Raw genomic sequence first — 25,000 nt, 5'->3', positions numbered from 1 at the left:
ACCTTAATTGTTTCCAGACGGTGTCAGTAACGCAGTAAAACGGCCAATCCAACAAAACAGAAGTCATCAATTCACTACGTTCTTTTCTTTTTTGACAGTAAAAGTTGTCAAAAATAACAAGTTAACTCATGCGATTAATCACCAAAAAATATTGCATCAGTATCGGTATTCTGCACCCACAACATTTTAGAAGGAAAACCAATATTTTTCCATGTATTAGCCGCAGATATATACTTTGTGTAATTAGTTAATTACACAGAAATATTTAGTAAATATTTATTTACATACCTTAGTTGTTTCCAGACGGTGTCAGTAACGCGGCAGTAAAACGGCTGATCAAACAAAACAGAAGTCATCAATTCACTACGTTCTTTTCTTTTTTGACAGTAAAAGTTGTCAAAAATAACAAGTTAACTCATGCGATTAATCACCAAAAAATACTGCATCAGTATCGGTATTCTGCACCCACAACATTTTAGAAGGAAAAAAAATATTTCTCCATGTATTAGCCACATATATATACTTTGTGAAATTAGTTTTTAACACAGAAATATTTAGTAAATATTTATTTACATACCTTAATTGTTTCCAGACGGTGTCAGTAACGCAGTAAAACGGCCAATCCAACAAAACAGAAGTCATGGTCATGGACCCACTAGCTGCGCAAGCTAGCTCTCCAATCAGCTAAACTGTAATACAGTCAATTCACTACTTTCTTTTCTTACGGAATCTATACGTTCTTTCCTTTTTTGCCAGTAAAAGTTGTCAGCAAAAAATACTGCATCAGTATCCGTATTCTGCACCCACAAAATCTTAGAAGGAAAACCAATATTTTTCCATGTATTAGCCGCAGATATATACTTTGTGTAATTAGTTAATTACACAGAAATATTTAGTAAATATTTATTTACATACCTTAGTTGTTTCCAGACGGTGTCAGTAACGCGGCAGTAAAACGGCCGATCAAACAAAACAGAAGTCATCAATTCACTACGTTCTTTCCTTTTTTGACAGTAAAAGTTGGCAAAAATAACAAGTTAACTCATGTGATGAATCACCAAAAAATACTGCATCAGTATCCGTATTCTGCACCCACACAATTTTAGAAGGAAAAAAAAATGTTTCCATGTATTAGCCGCAGATATATACTTTGTGAAATTAGTTTTTAACACAGAAATATTTAGTAAATATTTATTTACATACCTTAATTGTTTCCAGACGGTGTCAGTAACGCAGTAAAACGGCCAATCCAACAAAACAGAAGTCATGGTCATGGACCCACTAGCTGCGCAAGCTAGCTCTCCAATCAGCTAAACTGTAATACAGTCAATTCACTACTTTCTTTTCTTACAAAATCTATACGTTCTTTCCTTTTTTGCCAGTAAAAGTTGTCAGCAAAAAATACTGCATCAGTATCCGTATTCTGCACCCACAACATTTTAGAAGGAAAACCAATATTTTTCCATGTATTAGCCGCAGATATATACTTTGTGTAATTAGTTAATTACACAGAAATATTTAGTAAATATTTATTTACATACCTTAGTTGTTTCCAGACGGTGTCAGTAACGCGGCAGTAAAACGGCCGATCAAACAAAACAGAAGTCATCAATTCACTACGTTCTTTCCTTTTTTGACAGTAAAAATTGTCAAAAATAACAAGTTAACTCATGCGATTAATCACCAAAAAATATTGCATCAGTATCGGTATTCTGCACCCACAACATTTTAGAAGGAAAAAAAAATGTTTCCATGTATTAGCCGCAGATATATACTTTGTGAAATTAGTTATTTACACAGAAATATTTAGTAAATATTTATTGACATACCTTAATTGTTTCCAGACGGTGTCAGTCATGCAGTAAAACGGCCAATCCAACAAAACAGAAGTCATGGTCATGGACCCACTAGCTGCGCAAGCTAGCTCTCCAATCAGCTAAACTGTAATACAGTCAATTCACTACTTTCTTTTCTTACAAAATCTATACGTTCTTTCCTTTTTTGCCAGTAAAAGTTGTCAGCAAAAAATACTGCATCAGTATCCGTATTCTGCACCCACAACATTTTAGAAGGAAAACCAATATTTTTCCATGTATTAGCCGCAGATATATACTTTGTGTAATTAGTTAATTACACAGAAATATTTAGTAAATATTTATTTACATGCCTTAGTTGTTTCCAGACGGTGTCAGTAACGCGGCAGTAAAACGGCCGATCAAACAAAACAGAAGTCATCAATTCACTACGTTCTTTCCTTTTTTGACAGTAAAAGTTGTCAAAAATAACAAGTTAACTCATGCGATTAATCACCAAAAATATTGCATCAGTATCGGTATTCTGCACCCACACAATTTTAGAAGGAAAAAAAAATGTTTCCATGTATTAGCCGCAGATATATACTTTGTGAAATTAGTTATTTACACAGAAATTTTTAGTAAATATTTATTTACATACCTTAATTGTTTCCAGACGGTGTCAGTAACGCAGTAAAACGGCCAATCCAACAAAACAGAAGTCATGGTCATGGACCCACTAGCTGCGCAAGCTAGCTCTCCAATCAGCTAAACTGTAATACAGTCAATTCACTACTTTCTTTTCTTACAAAATCTATACGTTCTTTCCTTTTTTGCCAGTAAAAGTTGTCAGCAAAAAATACTGCATCAGTATCCGTATTCTGCACCCACAAAATTTTAGAAGGAAAACCAATATTTTTCCATGTATTAGCCGCAGATATATACTTTGTGTAATTAGTTAATTACACAGAAATATTTAGTAAATATTTATTTACATGCCTTAGTTGTTTCCAGACGGTGTCAGTAACGCGGCAGTAAAACGGCCGATCAAACAAAACAGAAGTCATCAATTCACTACGTTCTTTTCTTTTTTGACAGTAAAAATTGTCAAAAATAACAAGTTAACTCATGCGATTAATCACCAAAAAATATTGCATCAGTATCGGTATTCTGCACCCACACAATTTTAGAAGGAAAAAAAAAATGTTTCCATGTATTAGCCGCAGATATATACTTTGTGAAATTAGTTATTTACACAGAAATTTTTAGTAAATATTTATTTACATACCTTAATTGTTTCCAGACGGTGTCAGTAACGCAGTAAAACGGCCAATCCAACAAAACAGAAGTCATGGTCATGGACCCATTAGCTGCTTAAGCTAGCTCTCCAATCAGCTAAACTGTAATACAGTCAATTCACTACTTTCTTTTCTCACAAAATCTATACGTTCTTTCCTTTTTTGCCAGTAAAAGTTGTCAGCAAAAAATACTGCATCAGTATCCGTATTCTGCACCCACAAAATTTTAGAAGGAAAACCAATATTTTTCCATGTATTAGCCGCAGATATATACTTTGTGTAATTAGTTAATTACACAGAAATATTTAGTAAATATTTATTTACATGCCTTAGTTGTTTCCAGACGGTGTCAGTAACGCGGCAGTAAAACGGCCGATCCAACAAAACAGAAGTCATCAATTCACTACGTTCTTTCCTTTTTTGACAGTAAAAGTTGTCAAAAATAACAAGTTAACTCATGCGATTAATCACCCAAAAATATTGCATCAGTATCGGTATTCTGCACCCACACAATTTTAGAAGGAAAAATTTTTTTTTTCCATGTATTAGCCGCAGATATATACTTTGTGAAATTAGTTATTTACACAGAAATTTTTAGTAAATATTTATTTACATACCTTAATTGTTTCCAGACGGTGTCAGTAACGCAGTAAAACGGCCAATCCAACAAAACAGAAGTCATGGTCATGGACCCACTAGCTGCGCAAGCTAGCTCTCCAATCAGCTAAGCTGTAATACAGTCAATTCACTACTTTCTTTTCTTACAAAATCTATACGTTCTTTCCTTTTTTGCCAGTAAAAGTTGTCAGCAAAAAATACTGCATCAGTATCCGTATTCTGCACCCACAACATTTTAGAAGGAAAACCAATATTTTTCCATGTATTAGCCGCAGATATATACTTTGTGTAATTAGTTAATTACACAGAAATATTTAGTAAATATTTATTTACATACCTTAGTTGTTTCCAGACGGTGTCAGTAACGCGGCAGTAAAACGGCCGATCCAACAAAACAGAAGTCATCAATTCACTACGTTCTTTCCTTTTTTGACAGTAAAAGTTGTCAAAAATAACAAGTTAACTCATGCGATTAATCACCAAAAATATTGCATCAGTATCGGTATTCTGCACCCACAACATTTTAGAAGGAAAAAAATTTTTTTTCCATGTATTAGCCGCAGATATATACTTTGTGAAATTAGTTATTTACACAGAAATATTTAGTAAATATTTATTTACATATCTTAATTGTTTCCAGACGGTGTCAGTTTTGCGGCAGTAAAACGGAAATCCAACAAAACAGAAGTCATCATTTCACTACGTTCTTTCCTTTTTTGACAGTAAAAGTTGTCAAAAATAACAAGTTAACTCATGCGATTAATCACCAAAAAATATTGCATCAGTATCGGTATTCTGCACCCACAACATTTTAGAAGGAAACAAAATATTTCTCCATGTATTAGCCGCAGATATATACTTTGTGAAATTAGTTATTTACACAGAAATTTTTAGTAAATATTTATTTACATACCTTAATTGTTTACAGACGGTGTCAGTAACGCAGTAAAACGGCCAATCCAACAAAACAGAAGTCATGGTCATGGACCCACTAGCTGCGCAAGCTAGCTCTCCAATCAGCTAAACTGTAATACAGTCAATTCACTACTTTCTTTTCTTACAAAATCTAAACGTTCTTTCCTTGTTTGCCAGTAAAAGTTGTCAGCAAAAAATACTGCATCAGTATCCGTATTCTGCACCCACAAAATTTTAGAAGGAAAACCAATATTTTTCCATGTATTAGCCGCAGATATATACTTTGTGTAATTAGTTAATTACACAGAAATATTTAGTAAATATTTATTTACATGCCTTAGTTGTTTCCAGACGGTGTCAGTAACGCGGCAGTAAAACGGCGGATCAAACAAAACAGAAGTCATCAATTCACTACGTTCTTTCCTTTTTTGACAGTAAAAGTTGTCAAAAATAACAAGTTAACTCATGCGATTAATCACCAAAAAATATTGCATCAGTATCGGTATTCTGCACCCACAACATTTTAGAAGGAAAAAAAATATTTCTCCATGTATTAGCCACATATATATACTTTGTGAAATTAGTTTTTAACACAGAAATATTTAGTAAATATTTATTTACATACCTTAATTGTTTCCAGACGGTGTCAGTAACGCAGTAAAACGGCCAATCCAACAAAACAGAAGTCATGGTCATGGACCCACTAGCTGCGCAAGCTAGCTCTCCAATCAGCTAAACTGTAATACAGTCAATTCACTACTTTCTTTTCTTACAAAATCTATACGTTCTTTCCTTTTTTGCCAGTAAAAGTTGTCACCAAAAAATACTGCATCAGTATCCGTATTCTGCACCCACAACATTTTAGAAGGAAAAAAAATATTTTTCCATGTATTAGCCGCAGATATATACTTTGTGTAATTAGTTAATTACACAGAAATATTTAGTAAATATTTATTTACATACCTTAGTTGTTTCCAGAAGGTGTCAGTAACGCGGCAGTAAAATGGCCGATCCAACAAAACAGAAGTCATCAATTCACTACGTTCTTTCCTTTTTTGACAGTAAAAGTTGTCAAAAATAACAAGTTAACTCATGCGATTAATCACCAAAAAATATTGCATCAGTATCGGTATTCTGCACCCACATTTTAGAAGGAAAAAAAATATTTCTCCATGTATTAGCCACATATATATACTTTGTGAAATTAGTTATTTACACAGAAATTTTTAGTAAATATTTATTTACATACCTTAATTGTTTCCAGACGGTGTCAGTAACGCAGTAAAACGGCCAATCCAACAAAACAGAAGTCATGGTCATGGACCCACTAGCTGCGCAAGCTAGCTCTCCAATCAGCTAAACTGTAATACAGTCAATTCACTACTTTCTTTTCTTACGGAATCTATACGTTCTTTCCTTTTTTGCCAGTAAAAGTTGTCAGCAAAAAATACTGCATCAGTATCCGTATTCTGCACCCACAACATTTTAGAAGGAAAACCAATATTTTTCCATGTATTAGCCGCAGATATATACTTTGTGTAATTAGTTAATTACACAGAAATATTTAGTAAATATTTATTTACATACCTTAGTTGTTTCCAGAAGGTGTCAGTAACGCGGCAGTAAAACGGCCGATCAAACAAAACAGAAGTCATCAATTCACTACGTTCTTTCCTTTTTTGACAGTAAAAGTTGTCAAAAATAACAAGTTAACTCATGCGATTAATCACCAAAAAATATTGCATCAGTATCGGTATTCTGCACCCACAACATTTTAGAAGGAAAAAAAATATTTCTCCATGTATTAGCCACATATATATACTTTGTGAAATTAGTTATTTACACAGAAATTTTTAGTAAATATTTATTTACATACCTTAATTGTTTCCAGACGGTGTCAGTAACGCAGTAAAACGGCCAATCCAACAAAACAGAAGTCATGGTCATGGACCCACTAGCTGCGCAAGCTAGCTCTCCAATCAGCTAAACTGTAATACAGTCAATTCACTACTTTCTTTTCTCACAAAATCTATACGTTCTTTCCTTTTTTGCCAGTAAAAGTTGTCAGCAAAAAATACTGCATCAGTATCCGTATTCTGCACCCACAAAATTTTAGAAGGAAAACCAATATTTTTCCATGTATTAGCCGCAGATATATACTTTGTGTAATTAGTTATTTACACAGAAATATTTAGTAAATATTTATTTACATGCCTTAGTTGTTTCCAGACGGTGTCAGTAACGCGGCAGTAAAACGGCCGATCCAACAAAACAGAAGTCATCAATTCACTACGTTCTTTCCTTTTTTGACAGTAAAAGTTGTCAAAAATAACAAGTTAACTCATGCGATTAATCACCAAAAAATATTGCATCAGTATCCGTATTCTGCACCCACACAATTAAATGAAATGTGAGGCTCGTAGTGTACTATTGAACTATTTAAAACATTAATAAAACAATCTTCACCACTTAGTCGACACACCGGACCTTGAACTCACCACAGTTAGTCCAGCCGGCCAGACCTGACAGTACCTCGGCTCACCTGCCGGGGGCAGCAGTGTGCCAGCAGCTCGCAGAACCAACCCAAACAGAAAGAAGGTGAGCTGCTGAGAGGACGAAGAAGAAGCGCCATAAAAGGTTACAAACAGTGTGTGTGTGTGTGTGTGTGAGAAATAAAGGTAGAGCGAGACCGGTAATAAATTAGCATATAATTGACAAGTGGAGGATAAAGAAGAAACAGTGAATATAAAACACAGTTGAGGGGCGTTAGCGATGACACTAAAGTTCACAGCAATGACTTTTGACAACTTCACTTCCTGGTTGTCACACCACAACTCACTTCCTGCTTTGGGAGACTAATCTACAAAAGTCTCTTGGCTACACACACACACAAAAAAAGTAGCAGCAGCAGCAAAAAAAAAAAAAAAAAAAAAAAAAAAAAAGGAGTAAAATCCGATGACTTGAGGTGTTCCAGCAGTGATGGATTGTGGGTAACGAGCGACTTCACAGAGCGTCCTTCTAGTCCCAGTGTGAGGTATCAACAAGAACGTGATTGGCCAAGACAACTACAATTATTATTATTGTTATTATTATTATTATTATTATTATGACAGGAGACAAGACATTTCCAGAGAGCACCATTAGTGTCACCACCTTCCTTCAACACTACCTTTCATTTCCTTCAGGCTGCGTTCACACTTGTGCTCCTAAACACTATTCTTGACACCAGTGACATCATTAAATGTTGTTGACACCAGAGGTGACATCATTAAATGTTGTTGACACCAGAGGTGACATCACTAAATGTTGTTGACACCAGAGGTGACATCATTAAATGTTGTTGACACCAGAGGTGACATCACTAAATGTTGTTGACACCAGAGGTGACATCATTAAATGTTGTTGACACCAGAGGTGACATCATTAAATGTTGTTGACACCAGAGGTGACATCACTAAATGTTGTTGGCACCAGAGGTGACATCATTAAATGTTGTTGACATCAGAGGTGACATCACTAAATGTTGTTGACACCAGAGGTGACATCACTAAATGTTGTTGACACCAGAGGTGACATCATTAAATGTTGTTGACACCAGAGGTGACATCATTAAATGTTGTTGACACCAGAGGTGACATCACTAAATGTTGTTGACACCAGAGGTGACATCACTAAATGTTGTTGACACCAGAGGTGACATCATTAAATGTTGTTGACACCAGAGGTGACATCATTAAATGTTGTTGACACCAGAGGTGACATCACTAAATGTTGTTGACACCAGAGGTGACATCACTAAATGTTGTTGACACCAGAGGTGACATCACTAAATGTTGTTGACACCAGAGGTGACATCACTAAATGTTGTTGACACCAGAGGTGACATCATTAAATGTTGTTGACACCAGAGGTGACATCATTAAATGTTGTTGACACCAGAGGTGACATCATTAAATGTTGTTGACACCAGAGGTGACATCACTAAATGTTGTTGGCACCAGAGGTGACATCATTAAATGTTGTTGACATCAGAGGTGACATCACTAAATGTTGTTGACACCAGAGGTGACATCACTAAATGTTGTTGACACCAGAGGTGACATCATTAAATGTTGTTGACACCAGAGGTGACATCATTAAATGTTGTTGACACCAGAGGTGACATCACTAAATGTTGTTGACACCAGAGGTGACATCACTAAATGTTGTTGACACCAGAGGTGACATCATTAAATGTTGTTGACACCAGAGGTGACATCATTAAATGTTGTTGACACCAGAGGTGACATCACTAAATGTTGTTGACACCAGAGGTGACATCACTAAATGTTGTTGACACCAGAGGTGACATCACTAAATGTTGTTGACACCAGAGGTGACATCACTAAATGTTGTTGACACCAGAGGTGACATCATTAAATGTTGTTGACACCAGAGGTGACATCATTAAATGTTGTTGACACCAGAGGTGACATCACTAAATGTTGTTGACACCAGAGGTGACATCATTAAATGTTGTTGACACCAGAGGTGACATCACTAAATGTTGTTGACACCAGAGGTGACATCACTAAATGTTGTTGACACCAGAGGTGACATCATTAAATGATGTTGACACCAGAGGTGACATCATTAAATGATGTTGACACCAGAGGTGACATCATTAAATGATGTTGACACCAGAGGTGACATCATTAAATGTTGTTGACACCAGAGGTGACATCATTAAATGTTGTTGACACCAGAGGTGACATCATTAAATGTTGTTGACACCAGAGGTGACATCATTAAATGTTGTTGATACCAGAGGTGACATCATTAAATGTTGTTGACACCAGAGGTGACATCATTAAATGTTGTTGACACCAGAGGTGACATCATTAAATGTTGTTGACACCAGAGGTGACATCATTAAATGTTGTTGACACCAGAGGTGACATCACTAAATGATGTTGACACCAGAGGTGACATCACTAAATGTTGTTGACACCAGAGGTGACATCATTAAATGTTGTTGACACCAGAGGTGACATCATTAAATGTTGTTGACACCAGAGGTGACATCATTAAATGTTGTTGACACCAGAGGTGACATCACTAAATGATGTTGACACCAGAGGTGACATCATTAAATGTTGTTGACACCAGAGGTGACATCATTAAATGTTGTTGACACCAGAGGTGACATCATTAAATGTTGTTGACACCAGAGGTGACATCATTAAATGTTGTTGACACCAGAGGTGACATCATTAAATGTTGTTGACACCAGAGGTGACATCACTAAATGTTGTTGACACCAGAGGTGACATCATTAAATGTTGTTGACACCAGAGGTGACATCATTAAATGTTGTTGACACCAGAGGTGACATCATTAAATGTTGTTGACACCAGAGGTGACATCATTAAATGTTGTTGACACCAGAGGTGACATCACTAAATGATGTTGACACCAGAGGTGACATCATTAAATGTTGTTGGCACCAGAGGTGACATCATTAAATGTTGTTGACACCAGAGGTGACATCATTAAATGTTGTTGACACCAGAGGTGACATCATTAAATGTTGTTGACACCAGAGGTGACATCACTAAATGTTGTTGACACCAGAGGTGACATCATTAAATGTTGTTGACACCAGAGGTGACATCATTAAATGTTGTTGACACCAGAGGTGACATCATTAAATGTTGTTGACACCAGAGGTGACATCATTAAATGTTGTTGACACCAGAGGTGACATCACTAAATGTTGTTGACACCAGAGGTGACATCATTAAATGTTGTTGACACCAGAGGTGACATCATTAAATGTTGTTGACACCAGAGGTGACATCACTAAATGTTGTTGACACCAGAGGTGACATCACTAAATGTTGTTGACACCAGAGGTGACATCATTAAATGTTGTTGACACCAGAGGTGACATCATTAAATGTTGTTGACACCAGAGGTGACATCATTAAATGTTGTTGACACCAGAGGTGACATCATTAAATGTTGTTGACACCAGAGGTGACATCACTAAATGTTGTTGACACCAGAGGTGACATCATTAAATGTTGTTGACACCAGAGGTGACATCATTAAATGTTGTTGACACCAGAGGTGACATCATTAAATGTTGTTGACACCAGAGGTGACATCATTAAATGTTGTTGACACCAGAGGTGACATCATTAAATGTTGTTGACACCAGAGGTGACATCATTAAATGTTGTTGACACCAGAGGTGACATCACTAAATGATGTTGACACCAGAGGTGACATCATTAAATGTTGTTGACACCAGAGGTGACATCACTAAATGTTGTTGACACCAGAGGTGACATCATTAAATGTTGTTGACACCAGAGGTGACATCACTAAATGATGTTGACACCAGAGGTGACATCATTAAATGTTGTTGACACCAGAGGTGACATCATTAAATGTTGTTGACACCAGAGGTGACATCATTAAATGTTGTTGACACCAGAGGTGACATCATTAAATGTTGTTGACACCAGAGGTGACATCATTAAATGTTGTTGACACCAGAGGTGACATCACTAAATGTTGTTGACACCAGAGGTGACATCATTAAATGTTGTTGACACCAGAGGTGACATCATTAAATGTTGTTGACACCAGAGGTGACATCACTAAATGTTGTTGACACCAGAGGTGACATCATTAAATGTTGTTGACACCAGAGGTGACATCACTAAATGATGTTGACACCAGAGGTGACATCATTAAATGTTGTTGACACCAGAGGTGACATCATTAAATGTTGTTGACACCAGAGGTGACATCATTAAATGTTGTTGACACCAGAGGTGACATCATTAAATGTTGTTGACACCAGAGGTGACATCACTAAATGTTGACACCAGAGGTGACATCATTAAATGTTGTTGACACCAGAGGTGACATCACTAAATGTTGTTGACACCAGAGGTGACATCACTAAATGTTGTTGACACCAGAGGTGACATCATTAAATGTTGTTGACACCGGAGGTGACATCACTAAATGTTGTTGACACCGGAGGTGACATCATTAAATGTTGTTGACACCAGAGGTGACATCACTAAATGTTGTTGACACCAGAGGTGACATCACTAAATGTTGTTGACACCAGAGGTGACATCATTAAATGTTGTTGACACCAGAGGTGACATCATTAAATGTTGTTGACACCAGAGGTGACATCATTAAATGTTGTTGACACCAGAGGTGACATCATTAAATGTTGTTGACACCAGAGGTGACATCATTAAATGTTGTTGACACCAGAGGTGACATCATTAAATGTTGTTGACACCAGAGGTGACATCATTAAATGTTGTTGACACCAGAGGTGACATCATTAAATGTTGTTGACACCAGAGGTGACATCATTAAATGTTGTTGACACCAGAGGTGACATCATTAAATGTTGTTGACACCAGAGGTGACATCACTAAATGATGTTGACACCAGAGGTGACATCATTAAATGTTGTTGACACCAGAGGTGACATCATTAAATGTTGTTGACACCAGAGGTGACATCATTAAATGTTGTTGACACCAGAGGTGACATCATTAAATGTTGTTGACACCAGAGGTGACATCATTAAATGTTGTTGACACCAGAGGTGACATCATTAAATGTTGTTGACACCAGAGGTGACATCACTAAATGTTGTTGACACCAGAGGTGACATCATTAAATGTTGTTGACACCAGAGGTGACATCATTAAATGTTGTTGACACCAGAGGTGACATCATTAAATGTTGTTGACACCGGAGGTGACATCATTAAATGTTGTTGACACCAGAGGTGACATCATTAAATGTTGTTGACACCAGAGGTGACATCATTAAATGATGTTGACACCAGAGGTGACATCATTAAATGTTGTTGACACCGGAGGTGACATCATTAAATGTTGTTGACACCAGAGGTGACATCATTAAATGTTGTTGACACCAGAGGTGACATCACTAAATGTTGTTGACACCGGAGGTGACGTCATTAAATGTTGTTGACACCAGAGGTGACATCACTAAATGTTGTTGACACCAGAGGTGACATCACTAAATGTTGTTGACACCAGAGGTGACATCATTAAATGTTGTTGACACCAGAGGTGACATCATTAAATGTTGTTGACACCAGAGGTGACATCATTAAATGTTGTTGACACCAGAGGTGACATCATTAAATGTTGTTGACACCAGAGGTGACATCACTAAATGTTGTTGACACCAGAGGTGACATCACTAAATGTTGTTGACACCAGAGGTGACATCATTAAATGTTGTTGACACCAGAGGTGACATCACTAAATGATGTTGACACCAGAGGTGACATCATTAAATGTTGTTGACACCAGAGGTGACATCACTAAATGATGTTGACACCAGAGGTGACATCATTAAATGTTGTTGACACCAGAGGTGACATCATTAAATGTTGTTGACACCAGAGGTGACATCATTAAATGTTGTTGACACCAGAGGTGACATCACTAAATGATGTTGACACCAGAGGTGACATCATTAAATGTTGTTGACACCAGAGGTGACATCACTAAATGATGTTGACACCAGAGGTGACATCATTAAATGTTGTTGACACCAGAGGTGACATCACTAAATGATGTTGACACCAGAGGTGACATCATTAAATGTTGTTGACACCAGAGGTGACATCATTAAATGTTGTTGACACCAGAGGTGACATCACTAAATGTTGTTGACACCAGAGGTGACATCATTAAATGTTTTTTTTTTAGTTTTTTTTTTTTTCCGGTATTTAAGCTGAAATCTTTGTCGAACCTGACAAATTATTTCTTGAACTTTGCTCGAAGGTATTTATTTTTCCTAATTGCCACTTCCTGTCATTCCAATTCAACTTCCTGTGGGGGAATTCCCCATTCTTCAAATGAACTGAATGGCAACAATAAAGTACGAGTGAGTCTTTGAAGGGTGGAGTTCATTTCAAGTGTAAACGCGCCTTCAGAAATGTTGTTTTTAAAGGCCAATCAGTGAACTCCTCACGAGTTGACGAAAAGGCACCTTGACGTGGCCCCTCCCACAAGCAGGTGACTTGGACAGTAGCTACTAAGTGACGTACAATAAATATACAGTACACAGACCCGTGGGCTCGCTCTCTATTTACACTAAGAGTCTGCCCGGCGACAGCGCTCGCAGAGGGGGGGGCGGGGCTTGGGCGTGGCCTCTGCGGGCAAAGTGTGTCCAGCACTTTGGATTTGATCAAAGTCGGAGATGAGGAATTATTATTATTATTATAATAAAATAACTTCACCAACCCGTCCTCCTCCGAGCTCCACTTCACAGAAGTGAACTTGCATGTCAGCGCGGCGGCTGAGCAGTGGCTTGGCTTCCTGGGGCGCCTCCGCCACGGGTCGGCGGAGGAGCTCGCCGTCTAGTCGGACTCAGTGGCCCCGGCAGGTCTAGTCGGACTCAGTGGCCCCGGCAGGTCTAGTCGGACTCAGTGGCCCCGGCAGGTCTAGTCGGACTCAGTGGCCCTGGCAGGTCTTGCAGCACATCTGCCGGAAGTAAGCCCGACTGCAGAACTTGAACTTCAGCACCAGCGGGCAATAAGCCACCTTGTTGACATCTTTGCACTCTGCACACACACACACACACACACACACACACACACACACACACACACACACACACACACACAAAAGACACCGTATTACACTCCGTAATATGGATTCATAGACAACATTGTAAAACAAAATAGTTCATGTATATTGTCAGAATAATTGTATCAACAAAACTTTGTGTTTCAATGAGTTCCCGGCGAGAGGACAAAAGCTGTCAAAAGGCTTGTAAAAACTCCACTGTGTAGGATGGGAAGAGACATGAAGGTGTCGGTTTCTTTGATGTACTGTAATCCACATGTCTTGACCCAAGATCTACAAAGCGGAGAGGAAGCAGGACCTGACCCCCCCAACCCCCTCCAGGCACCCTTTCTTTGAACTGTTTTGTGACCAAAGGCAGCGGCTGTTTACGACCCCCGTCCCTTTGGAAACAGCTGTCGCCATGTAATCAGGGAAAGTCCAAATAAAAGAGGAGGCGTACAATCTTTCGTCAGAGCGTGGTGGGACACTGTGCAAGGGTACAGCCCAGACGTTTCTCCTCAATTGAGCTAAATTGAATTCTACCTCTGTTTAATCAAATCAAATCAAATCAACTTTATTTATAGAGCACATTTTAAAATTTACCACAGGGGTAGCCAAAGTGCTGTACAATGAGCAGGTTAAAAGATAAAACGAGTACCGAGCAAACACAACACAACACAAACAGAACACGATAAAAAAATAAATAATTAAAATAGAATTAATAAAAACAGGATCACAGCAGGTGTATTATGGGGCGCCATTGCAGGATGGATATCACTCAGTGTTAAAAGCCATGGAATAAAAGTATGTTTTTAAGAGAGATTTAAAAACAGGAAGAGAGGAGGCTTGTCTAACACTCAGGGGTAGGTCGTTCCAGAGCTTGGGAGCAGCAACGGCGAAAGCTCTGTCACCTCTAAGCTTCAGCCTTGTGTCAGGGACCGTCAACAGCAGCTGTTTAATTCCTTGCTTCTTTGTCTGTTTAATAGATGTCATCAATGTTTGAACCTGACATCTTCACACATATACCGTATTTCCCGCACTATTAGCCGCACCTAAAAACCACAAATTTACTCAAAAGCTGACAGTGCGGCTTATAACCCGGTGCGCTTTATATATGGATTAATATTAAGATTCATTTTCATAAAGTTTAGGTCTCGCAACTACGGTAAACGGCCGCCATCTTTTTTCCCCGTAGAAGAGGAAGTGCTTCTTCTTCTACGGTAAGCAACCGCCAAGGTGAGCACCCGCCCCCATAGAAGAAGAAGCGCGCGGGTATTACGTTTCATTTCCTTTGTGTGTTTACATCTGTAAAGACCACAAAATGGCTCCTACTAAGCGACACACTGTGGTTCTAGCTTGCCATGCTAATGGCCAGAAACTTCCACCCATGGTGATATTCAAAAGGAAGACCTTGCCAAAAGAGACCTTTCCAGCCGGCGTCATCATAAAAGCTAACTCGAAGGGATGGATGGATGAAGAAAAGATGAGCGAGTGGTTAAGGGAAGTTTACGCGAAGAGGCCGGGTGGCTTTTTCCACACAGCTCCGTCCATGTTGATATACGACTCCATGCGCGCCCACATCACAGATGGTGTCAAAAAACAAGTGAAGCACACAAATACAACACTCGCCGTCATTCCGGGTGGATTAACCAAAGAACTCCAACCGCTCGATATTGGTGTCAACAAGGCATTTAAAGCATGACTGCGAACGGCGTGGGAACAATGGATGACCGAAGGCGAACACACCTTCACTAAGACAGGGAGACAGCGCCGGACGACATACGTCAACATCTGCCAGTGGATCGTAAATGCCTGGGCGGATATTTTGGTCTCAACTGAGCTTTCCGGAAGGCAGGATTCACGGAACTGCTGGAAAAACAACAGCGACACTGACTCCGATGACTTCGACGAGACGGAGCCGGCCATTTTGGATCCCGTAATTCGCCCAACTTTTTAATTCGGACACCGTAGGAGAAGAATTCGAGGGATTTATGAATGAAGAATAACTTCAGAAAGTGAGTGTTATGTTTATTTTGTGTGTTGTGACATTAACGTTCGAGCAACATTAAGTTGTTGCTATTGCTCTGCACTATTTTGAATTTTACTATGTTTGTGATTGCACATTTGCGTACATTTTGGGAGTGAACAGAGTTGTTAGAACGCTGGTTTTTAATATATTATTAAAGTTTGACTGACCTATCTGACTGTTTTTTTGACATTCCCTTTAGCGCAGTTAGATGCGGCTTATAACACGGGGCGGCTTATAGGTGGACAAAGTTTTGAAATATGCCGTTCATTGAAGGCGCGGCTTATAACACGGGGCGGCTTATGGTGCGGAAAATACGGTGTATATATATATATATATATATATACAGTGGGGCAAAAAAGTATTTAGTCAGCCACCAATTGTGCAAGTTCTCCCACTTAAAATGATGACAGAGGTCTGTCATTTTCATCATAGGTACACTTCAACTGTGAGAGACAGAATGTGAAAAAAAAATCCAGGAATTCACATTGTAGGAATTTTAAAGAATTTATTTGTAAATTATGGTGGAAAATAAGTATTTGGTCAATAACAAAAATTCTACTCAATACTTTGTAATATAACCTTTGTTGGCAATAACAGAGGTCAAACGATTACTATAGGTCTTTACCAGGTTTGCACACACAGTAGCTGGTATTTTGGCCCATTCCTCCATGCAGATCTTCTCGAGAGCAGTGATGTTTTGGGGCTGTCGCCGGGCAACACGGACTTTCAACTCCCTCCACAGATTTTCTATGGGGTTGAGGTCTGGAGACTGGCTAGGCCACTCCAGGACTTTCAAAGGCTTCTTACGGAGCCACTCCTTCGTTGCCCGGGCGGTGTGTTTGGGATCATTGTCATGCTGGAAGACCTAGCCACGTTTCATCTTCAAAGCTCTCACTGATGGAAGGAGGGTTTGGCTCAAAATCTCACGATACATGGCCCCGTTCATTCTTTCCTTAACACGGATCAGTCGGCCTGTCCCCTTAGCAGAAAAACAGCCCCAAAGCATGATGTTTCCACCCCCATGCTTCACAGTAGGTATGGTGTTCTTGGGATGCAACTCAGTATTCTTCTTCCTCCAAACACGACGAGTTGAGTTTATACCAAAAAGTTCTATTTTGGTTTCATCTGACCACATGACATTCTCCCAATCCTCTGCTGTATCATCCATGTGCTCTCTGGCAAACTTCAGACGGGCCTGGTCATGCACTGGCTTAAGCAGGGGGACACGTCTGGCACCGCAGGATTTGATTCCCTGTCGGCGTAGTGTGTTACTGATGGTAACCTTTGTTACTTTGGTCCCAGCTCTCTGCAGGTCATTCACCAGGTCCCCCCGTGTGGTTCTGGGATTTTTGCTCACCGTTCTCATGATCATTTTGACCCCACGGGATGAGATCTTGCGTGGAGCCCCAGATCGATGGAGATTATCAGTGGTCTTGTATGTCTTCCATTTTCTGATAATTGCTCCCACAGTTGATTTTTTCACACCAAGCTGCTTGCCTATTGTAGATTCACTCTTCACAGTCTGGTGCAGGTCTACAATTATTTTCCTGGTGTCCTTCGACAGCTCTTTGGTCTTGGCCATGGTGGAGTTTGGAGTCTGACTGTTTGAGGCTGTGGACAGGTGTCTTTGATACAGATAACCAGTTCAAACAGGTGCCATTAATACAGGTAACAAGTGGAGGACAGAAGAGCTTCTTAAAGAAGAAGTTTCAGGTCTGTGAGAGCCAGAGATCTTCCTTGTTTGAAGTGACCAAATACTTATTTTCCACCATAATTTACAAATAAATTCTTTAAAATTCCTACAATGTGAATTCCTGGATTTTTTTTTCACATTCTGTCTCTCACAGTTGAAGTGTACCTATGATGAAAATTACAGACCTCTGTCATCATTTTAAGTGGGAGAACTTGCACAATCGTGGCTGACTAAATACTTTTTTGCCCCACTGTATGTATATATACCGTATTTTTCGGACTATAAGTCGCAGTTTTTTTCATAGTTTGGCCGGGCTCCAGTGCAACTTATTTATGTTTTTTTCCTTCTTTATTATGCATTTCCGGCAGGTGCGACTTATACTCCGAAAAATACGGTATATATATAAATAAAATACACATACATATATACATACATATATATATATACACCCGACCTCGGATAAGGGGAAGAAGCAGTGCGCCTTCTAACCCGGTGCGCCTAAGGTACGGAATAATTCTGGTTGCGCTTACCGACCTCGAAGCAATCTTATTTGGTACATGCTGTAATGATGAGTGTGGCCAGTAGATGGCAGTCACACATAAGAGATACGTGTAGACCGCAATATGACTCAAGTGAACAACGCCAACGTTTTATATGTTCCATTGAAAATATAGAACATTACACACGGCGCTCAAAAGAAATTTGTCAAAAATGTTTTAGTAGGACTTTGGTAAGCTATGAAGCCACACCGCTTGATGGATTGTGGGAGCATTTCGGCTACCATAGTCAGACGTACTGTGCTTCAACATAGGAGTATTATTATGGTGTGTGTATAAGGTAAGGAATAATTCTGGTTGTGCTTACCGACCTCGAAGCAATTTTATTTGGTACATGCTGTAATGATGAGTGTGGCCAGTAGATGGCAGTCACACATAAGAGATACGTGTAGACCGCAATATGACTCAAGTGAACAACACCAACGTTTTATATGTTCCATTGAAAATATAGAACATTACACACGGCGCTCAAAAGAAATTTGTCAAAATGTTTTAGTAGGAGTCCTATCGGGTTCTTTTGGCTCATGGGACTCCTGAGGCAGCAGACAGGTACCGACAGGCCAAGCGGTGTGCGGCTTCAGCGGTCGCGGAGGCAAAAACTCGGACATGGGAGGAGTTCGGTGAGGCCATGGAAAAAGACTTCCGGACGGCTTCGAGGCAATTCTGGACCATCATCCGCCGCCTCAGGAAGGGGAAGCAGTGCAGTGTCAACACCGTGTATGGTGGGGATGGTGCTCTGTTGACCTCGACTGCGGATGTTGTGGATCGGTGGAGAGAATACTTCGAAGACCTCCTCAATCCTACCAGCACGTCTTCCTATGAGGAAGCAGGGCCTGGGGAATTTGTGGTGGGCTCTCCTATTTCTGGGGCTGAGGTTGCCGAGGTAGTTAAAAAGCTCCTCGGTGGCAAGGCCCCGGGGGTGGATGAGATCCGCCCGGAGTTCCTTAAGGCTCTGGATGTTGTGGGGCTGTCTTGGTTGACAAGACTCTGCAACATCGCGTGGACATCGGGGGCGGTACCTCTGGATTGGCAGACCGGGGTGGTGGTTCCTCTCTTTAAGAAGGGGAACCGGAGGGTGTGTTCCAACTATCGTGGGATCACACTCCTCAGCCTTCCCGGTAAGGTCTATTCAGGTGTACTGGAGAGGAGGCTACGCCGGATAGTCGAACCTCGGATTCAGGAGGAACAGTGTGGTTTTCGTCCTGGTCGTGGAACTGTGGACCAGCTCTATACTCTCGGCAGGGTCCTTGAGGGTGCATGGGAGTTTGCCCAACCAGTCTACATGTGCTTTGTGGACTTGGAGAAGGCATTCGACCGTGTACCCCGGGAAGTCCTGTGGGGAGTGCTCAGAGAGTATGGGGTAACGGACTGTCTTATTGTGGCAGTTCGCTCCCTGTATAATCGGTGTCAGAGCTTGGTCCGCATTGCCGGCAGTAAGTCGGACACGTTTCCAGTGAGGGTTGGACTCCGCCAAGGCTGCCCTTTGTCACCGATTCTGTTCATAACCTTTATGGACAGAATTTCTAGGCGCAGTCAAGGCGTTGAGGGGATCTGGTTTGGTGGCTGCAGGATTAGGTCTCTGCTTTTTGCAGATGATGTGGTCCTGATGGCTTCATCTGGCCAAGATCTTCAGCTCTCACTGGATCGGTTCGCAGCCGAGTGTGAAGCGACTGGGATGGGAATCAGCACCTCCAAATCCGAGTCCATGGTTCTCGCCCGGAAAAGGGTGGAGTGCCATCTCCGGGTTGGGGAGGAGATCTTGCCCCAAGTGGAGGAGTTCAAGTACCTCGGAGTCTTGTTCACGAGTGAGGGAAGAGTGGATCGTGAGATCGACAGGCGGATCGGTGCGGCATCTTCAGTAATGCGGACGCTGTATCGATCCGTTGTGGTGAAGAAGGAGCTGAGCCAGAAGGCAAAGCTCTCGATTTACCGGTCGATCTACGTTCCCATCCTCACCTATGGTCATGAGCTTTGGGTTATGACCGAAAGGACAAGATCACGGGTACAAGCGGCCGAAATGAGTTTCCTCCACCGGGTGGCGGGGCTCTCCCTTAGAGATAGGGTGAGAAGCTCTGCCATCCGGGGGGAGCTCAAAGTAAAGCCGCTGCTCCTCCATATCGAGAGGAGCCAGATGAGGTGGTTCGGGCATCTGGTCAGGATGCCACCCGAACGCCTCCCTCGGGAGGTGTTTCAGGCACGTCCGACCGGTAGGAGGCCGCGGGGAAGACCCAGGACACGTTGGGAAGACTATGTCTCCCGGCTGGCCTGGGAACGCCTCGGGGTCCCCCGGGAGGAGCTGGACGAAGTGGCTGGGGAGAGGAAAGTCTGGGCTTCCCTGCTTAGGCTGCTGCCCCCGCGACCCGACCTCGGATAAGCGGAAGAAGATGGATGGATGGATGGATGGACTTTGGTAAGCTATGAAGCCACACCGCTTGATGGATTGTGGGAGCATTTCGGCTACCATAGTCAGACGTACTGTGCTTCAACATAGGAGTATTATTATGGTGTGTGTATAAGGTAAGACATATTATCTGGCATTTTGTTTCGCAATATCATGCAAAAGCAACTTGTCTTACTGTCTGGTACCTGCTGATCTGTATTTGGGATCTGCATAAGTCCTGAAAATTTGCGCGCGCCCACCTTTGTAGACTGTGTCGACACCGTAGTCGATAATCTTCTTCTTTTTCTCTATCTTCTTGTTATGTGACATTCATCCTCCACTGTTGCCATTTCTAATATAAAGTAGTGTAAAGTTCTAACTTATATCTGTCAGTAAACTCACCATGAAAGCACTAAAACATACCGGTGTAGTGAGTTGACATTATTCACCCAAGGAACTTTAGTTATTAGAGAGTTCCGGTCGGACGGTTTTCCACGGGACACATTTCGGGCGTTGTTGTTGCACTAGTGAGCCACGGATGAGGAGATGTTGCTTTGTTATTGATTGAAGTAAAGTGTGAATGTCATTAAAACAGTTAGCGCCATCTTTTGACACTTCTTCCACTCCCGTCCTTGCACGCTACACCGCTACAACAAAGATGACGGGGGAGAAGACGCTGTCAAAGTGGAGGCACGTAAATAAGAGCGCCCACAAAACGGCACATCCTGAAGAGACTGTCAGAAAGTGACCTGAAGATGATGTAGAAAACATCATCTATGCAACATTTTGACCATCACATGTTATGTAGACCACAAGGAAGTCTTTTACATTTAGATAATAATCTGAATAATAGACTCCTTTAATGTACCTTATGATGCACTTTATATATGAAAAAAGATTGAAAATAGACTATTCATCGGCAGTGCGCCTTATGGTCCGGGAAATACGGTACTCAATTTTTGTGTACTTTTGTGTGTGTTAATAAATATTAATAATGACAGCACCCCCCGTAACCCCGAAAGGGACAAGCGGTAGGAAATGGATGGATGGACATTTAAAAACAATTTTAAAAAATTACACAAAAAAGTAAAATAAGTGCACAAATGGAATTAAAAACAAAACGGAAAAATAAAATGTTATTGTTTTTTTTTATATTGCTATTTAAATTCATTATTAATATTATTATTTGACTTGTGGTTTATCGGTCACTAATTTATTTCTGTAAAGTTGAGTTTTGGTGCTGTTATAAATACTCTTGTTTTCAAATTATTGAGTGAATAATGGTGTCATTAATCGTGATTACACGATCAATCAAAATGATTATTTTGGCCGTAATGGTCCGGCCCTGTTAAGTTAAAGTAGCAATGATTGTCACACACACACTAGGTGTGGTGAAATTTGTCCTCTGCGTTTGACCCATCACCCTTGTTCACCCCCCTGGGAGGTGAGGGGAGCAGTGAGCAGCAGCGGTGGCCGCGCCCGAGAATCATTTTTGGTGATTTAACCCCCAATTCCAAGCCTTGATGCTGAGTGCCAAGCAGGGAGGTAATGGCTCCCATTTTTATAGTCTTTGGTATGACTCGGCCGGGGTTTGAACTCACGACCTACCCATGTCAGGGCGGACACTCTAACCACTAGGCCACTGAGCAGGTGTTAGCAGCAGTTTTGCATCCTTTTAGAAGTCTTTGAGCAGCATTTTAGCAATCTTTTGGTAGCCTTTAAGTAGCCTTTTTGCAACCTTTTGCCAGACTTTATTTTAACATTTATGCATCCTTTTAGCAACCTTCTGGAGCCTTTAGGCAGCCTTTTAGCAGCATTTTAACAACCTTTTTGCAGACTTTAAGCAGCCTTTTGCATCCTTTTAGCGGCATTTTAACAACCTTTTTGCATCCTTTTAGCATCCTTTTAACAACTTTTTGCCAGCCTTTAAGCAGCCTTAGTGCATCATTTTAGCATCCTTTTAGCAGGCTTTTTACATCCTTTTAACAACCTTTTTACATCCTTTTAGCAGCATTTTGGCATCCCTTTAACAACCTTTTTACATTCTTTTAGCAGCCTTTTGCATCCTTTTAGCAGCATTTTAACAACCTTTTTGCAGCCTTTAAGCAGCCTTAGTGCAGCATTTTTGCATCCTTTTAACAGCCTTTTTACATCCTTTTAGCAGGCTTTTTGCATCCTTTTAACAACCTTTTTACACCCTTTTAGCAGCATTTTGGCATCCTTTTAACAGCCTTTTTGCATCCTTTTAACAACCTTTTTACATCCTTTTAGCAGCATTTTGGCATCCTTTTAACAGCCTTTTACATCTTTTTTGCAGCATTTAAGCAGCCTTAGTGCATCATTTTTGCATCCTTTTAGCAGCCTTTTTGCATCCTTTTAACAGCCTTTTTGCATCCTTTTAACAACCTTTTTACATCCTTTTAGCAGCATTTTGGCATCCTTTTAGCAGCCTTTTTGCATCCTTTTAGCAGCCTTTTTGCATCCTTTTAACAACCTTTTTACATCCTTTTAGCAGCATTTTGGCATCCTTTTAGCAGCCTTTTTGCATCCTTTTAACAACCTTTTTACATCCTTTTAGCAGCATTTTGGCATCCTTTTAGCAGCATTTTAACAACTTTTTTGCAGCATTTAAGCAGCCTTAGTGCATCAATTTTGCATCCTTTTAACAACCTTTTTACATCCTTTTAGCAGCATTTTGGCATCATTTTAGCAGCCTTTTGCATCCTTTTAGCAGCATTTTAACAACTTTTTTGCAGCCTTTAAGCAGCCTTAGTGCATCATTTTTGCATCCTTTTAGCAGCCTTTTTGCATCCTTTTGACAACTTTTTTGCATCCTTTTAGAAGCCTTTTAGCAGTATTTTAACAACCTTTTTGCAGCCTTTTCGCAGCATTTTGGCATCCTTTTAGCAGTCTTTTGCATCCTTTTAGCAGCATTTTAACAACTTTTTTACAGTCTTTAAGCAGCCTTAGTGCATCATTTTTGCATCCTTTTAGCAGCCTTTTTGCATCCTTTTAACAACCTTTTTACATCCTTTTAGCAGCATTTTGGCATCCTTTTAACAGCCTTTTACATCTTTTTTGCAGCATTTAAGCAGCCTTAGTGCATCAGTTTTGCATCCTTTTAGCAGCATTTTAACAACATTTTTGCAGCCTTTAAGCAGCCTTAGTGCATCGTTTTTGCAGCCTTTTAACAACCTTTTTACATCCTTTTAGCAGCATTTTGGCATCCTTTTAGCAGCATTTTTGCATCCTTTTGACAACTTTTTTGCATCCTTTTAGAAGCCTTTTAGCAGCATTTTAACAACCTTTTTGTAGCCTTTAAGCAGCTTAGTGCATCATTTTTGCAGCCTTTTTGCATCATTTTAGTAGCATTTTAACAACTTTTTTTCAGCATTTAAGCAGCCTGTGCATCATTTTGGCATCCTTTTAGCAGCCTTTTTGCATCCTTTTGACAACTTTTTTGCATCCTTTTAGAAGCCTTTTAGCAGTATTTTAACAACCTTTTTACATCCTTTTAGCAGCATTTTGGCATCCTTTTAGCAGTCTTTTGCATCCTTTTAGCAGCATTTTAACAACTTTTTTTTACAGTCTTTAAGCAGCCTTAGTGCATCATTTTTGCATCCTTTTAGCAGCCTTTTTGCATCCTTTTAACAACCTTTTTACATCCTTTTAGCAGCATTTTGGCATCCTTTTAACAGCCTTTTACATCTTTTTTGCAGCATTTAAGCAGCCTTAGTGCATCATTTTTGCATCCTTTTAGCAGCCTTTTTGCATCCTTTTAACAACCTTTTTACATCCTTTTAGCAGCATTTTTGCATCCTTTTAACAACCTTTTTACATCCTTTTAGCAGCATTTTGGCATCCTTTTAGCAGCCTTTTGCATCCTTTTAGCAGCATTTTAACAACTTTTTTGCAGCATTTAAGCAGCCTTAGTGCTTCATTTTTGCATCCTTTTAACACCATTTTTACATCCTTTTAGCAGCATTTTGGCATCCTTTTAGCAGCATTTTTGCATCCTTTTGACAACTTTTTTGCATCCTTTTAGAAGCCTTTTAGCAGCATTTTAACAACCTTTTTGTAGCCTT

At 40.1% G+C, this 25,000-nt stretch overlaps 1 protein-coding gene across 1 annotated transcript in view; it reads right to left on the bottom strand.

Annotated features, from left to right (window-relative positions):
• Positions 1 to 13,390: 13,390 nt before the first annotated feature.
• Positions 13,391 to 25,000, bottom strand: part of adamts6 (ADAM metallopeptidase with thrombospondin type 1 motif, 6) — a 217,357-nt gene continuing 205,747 nt past the window's right edge. Inside the window, exon 25 of the mRNA XM_061966341.1 lies at positions 13,391 to 14,252. Within this exon, the coding sequence (XP_061822325.1) occupies positions 14,143 to 14,252 (110 nt within the window). The 3' untranslated portion in view covers positions 13,391 to 14,142. The remainder of the gene's footprint in view (positions 14,253 to 25,000) is intronic.

The sequence above is a fragment of the Nerophis lumbriciformis genome, linkage group LG11, assembly GCF_033978685.3.
Source record: "Nerophis lumbriciformis linkage group LG11, RoL_Nlum_v2.1, whole genome shotgun sequence".
NCBI lineage: Eukaryota > Metazoa > Chordata > Actinopteri > Syngnathiformes > Syngnathidae > Nerophis > Nerophis lumbriciformis.
This window is presented reverse-complemented; position numbering and strand designations above follow the sequence as displayed.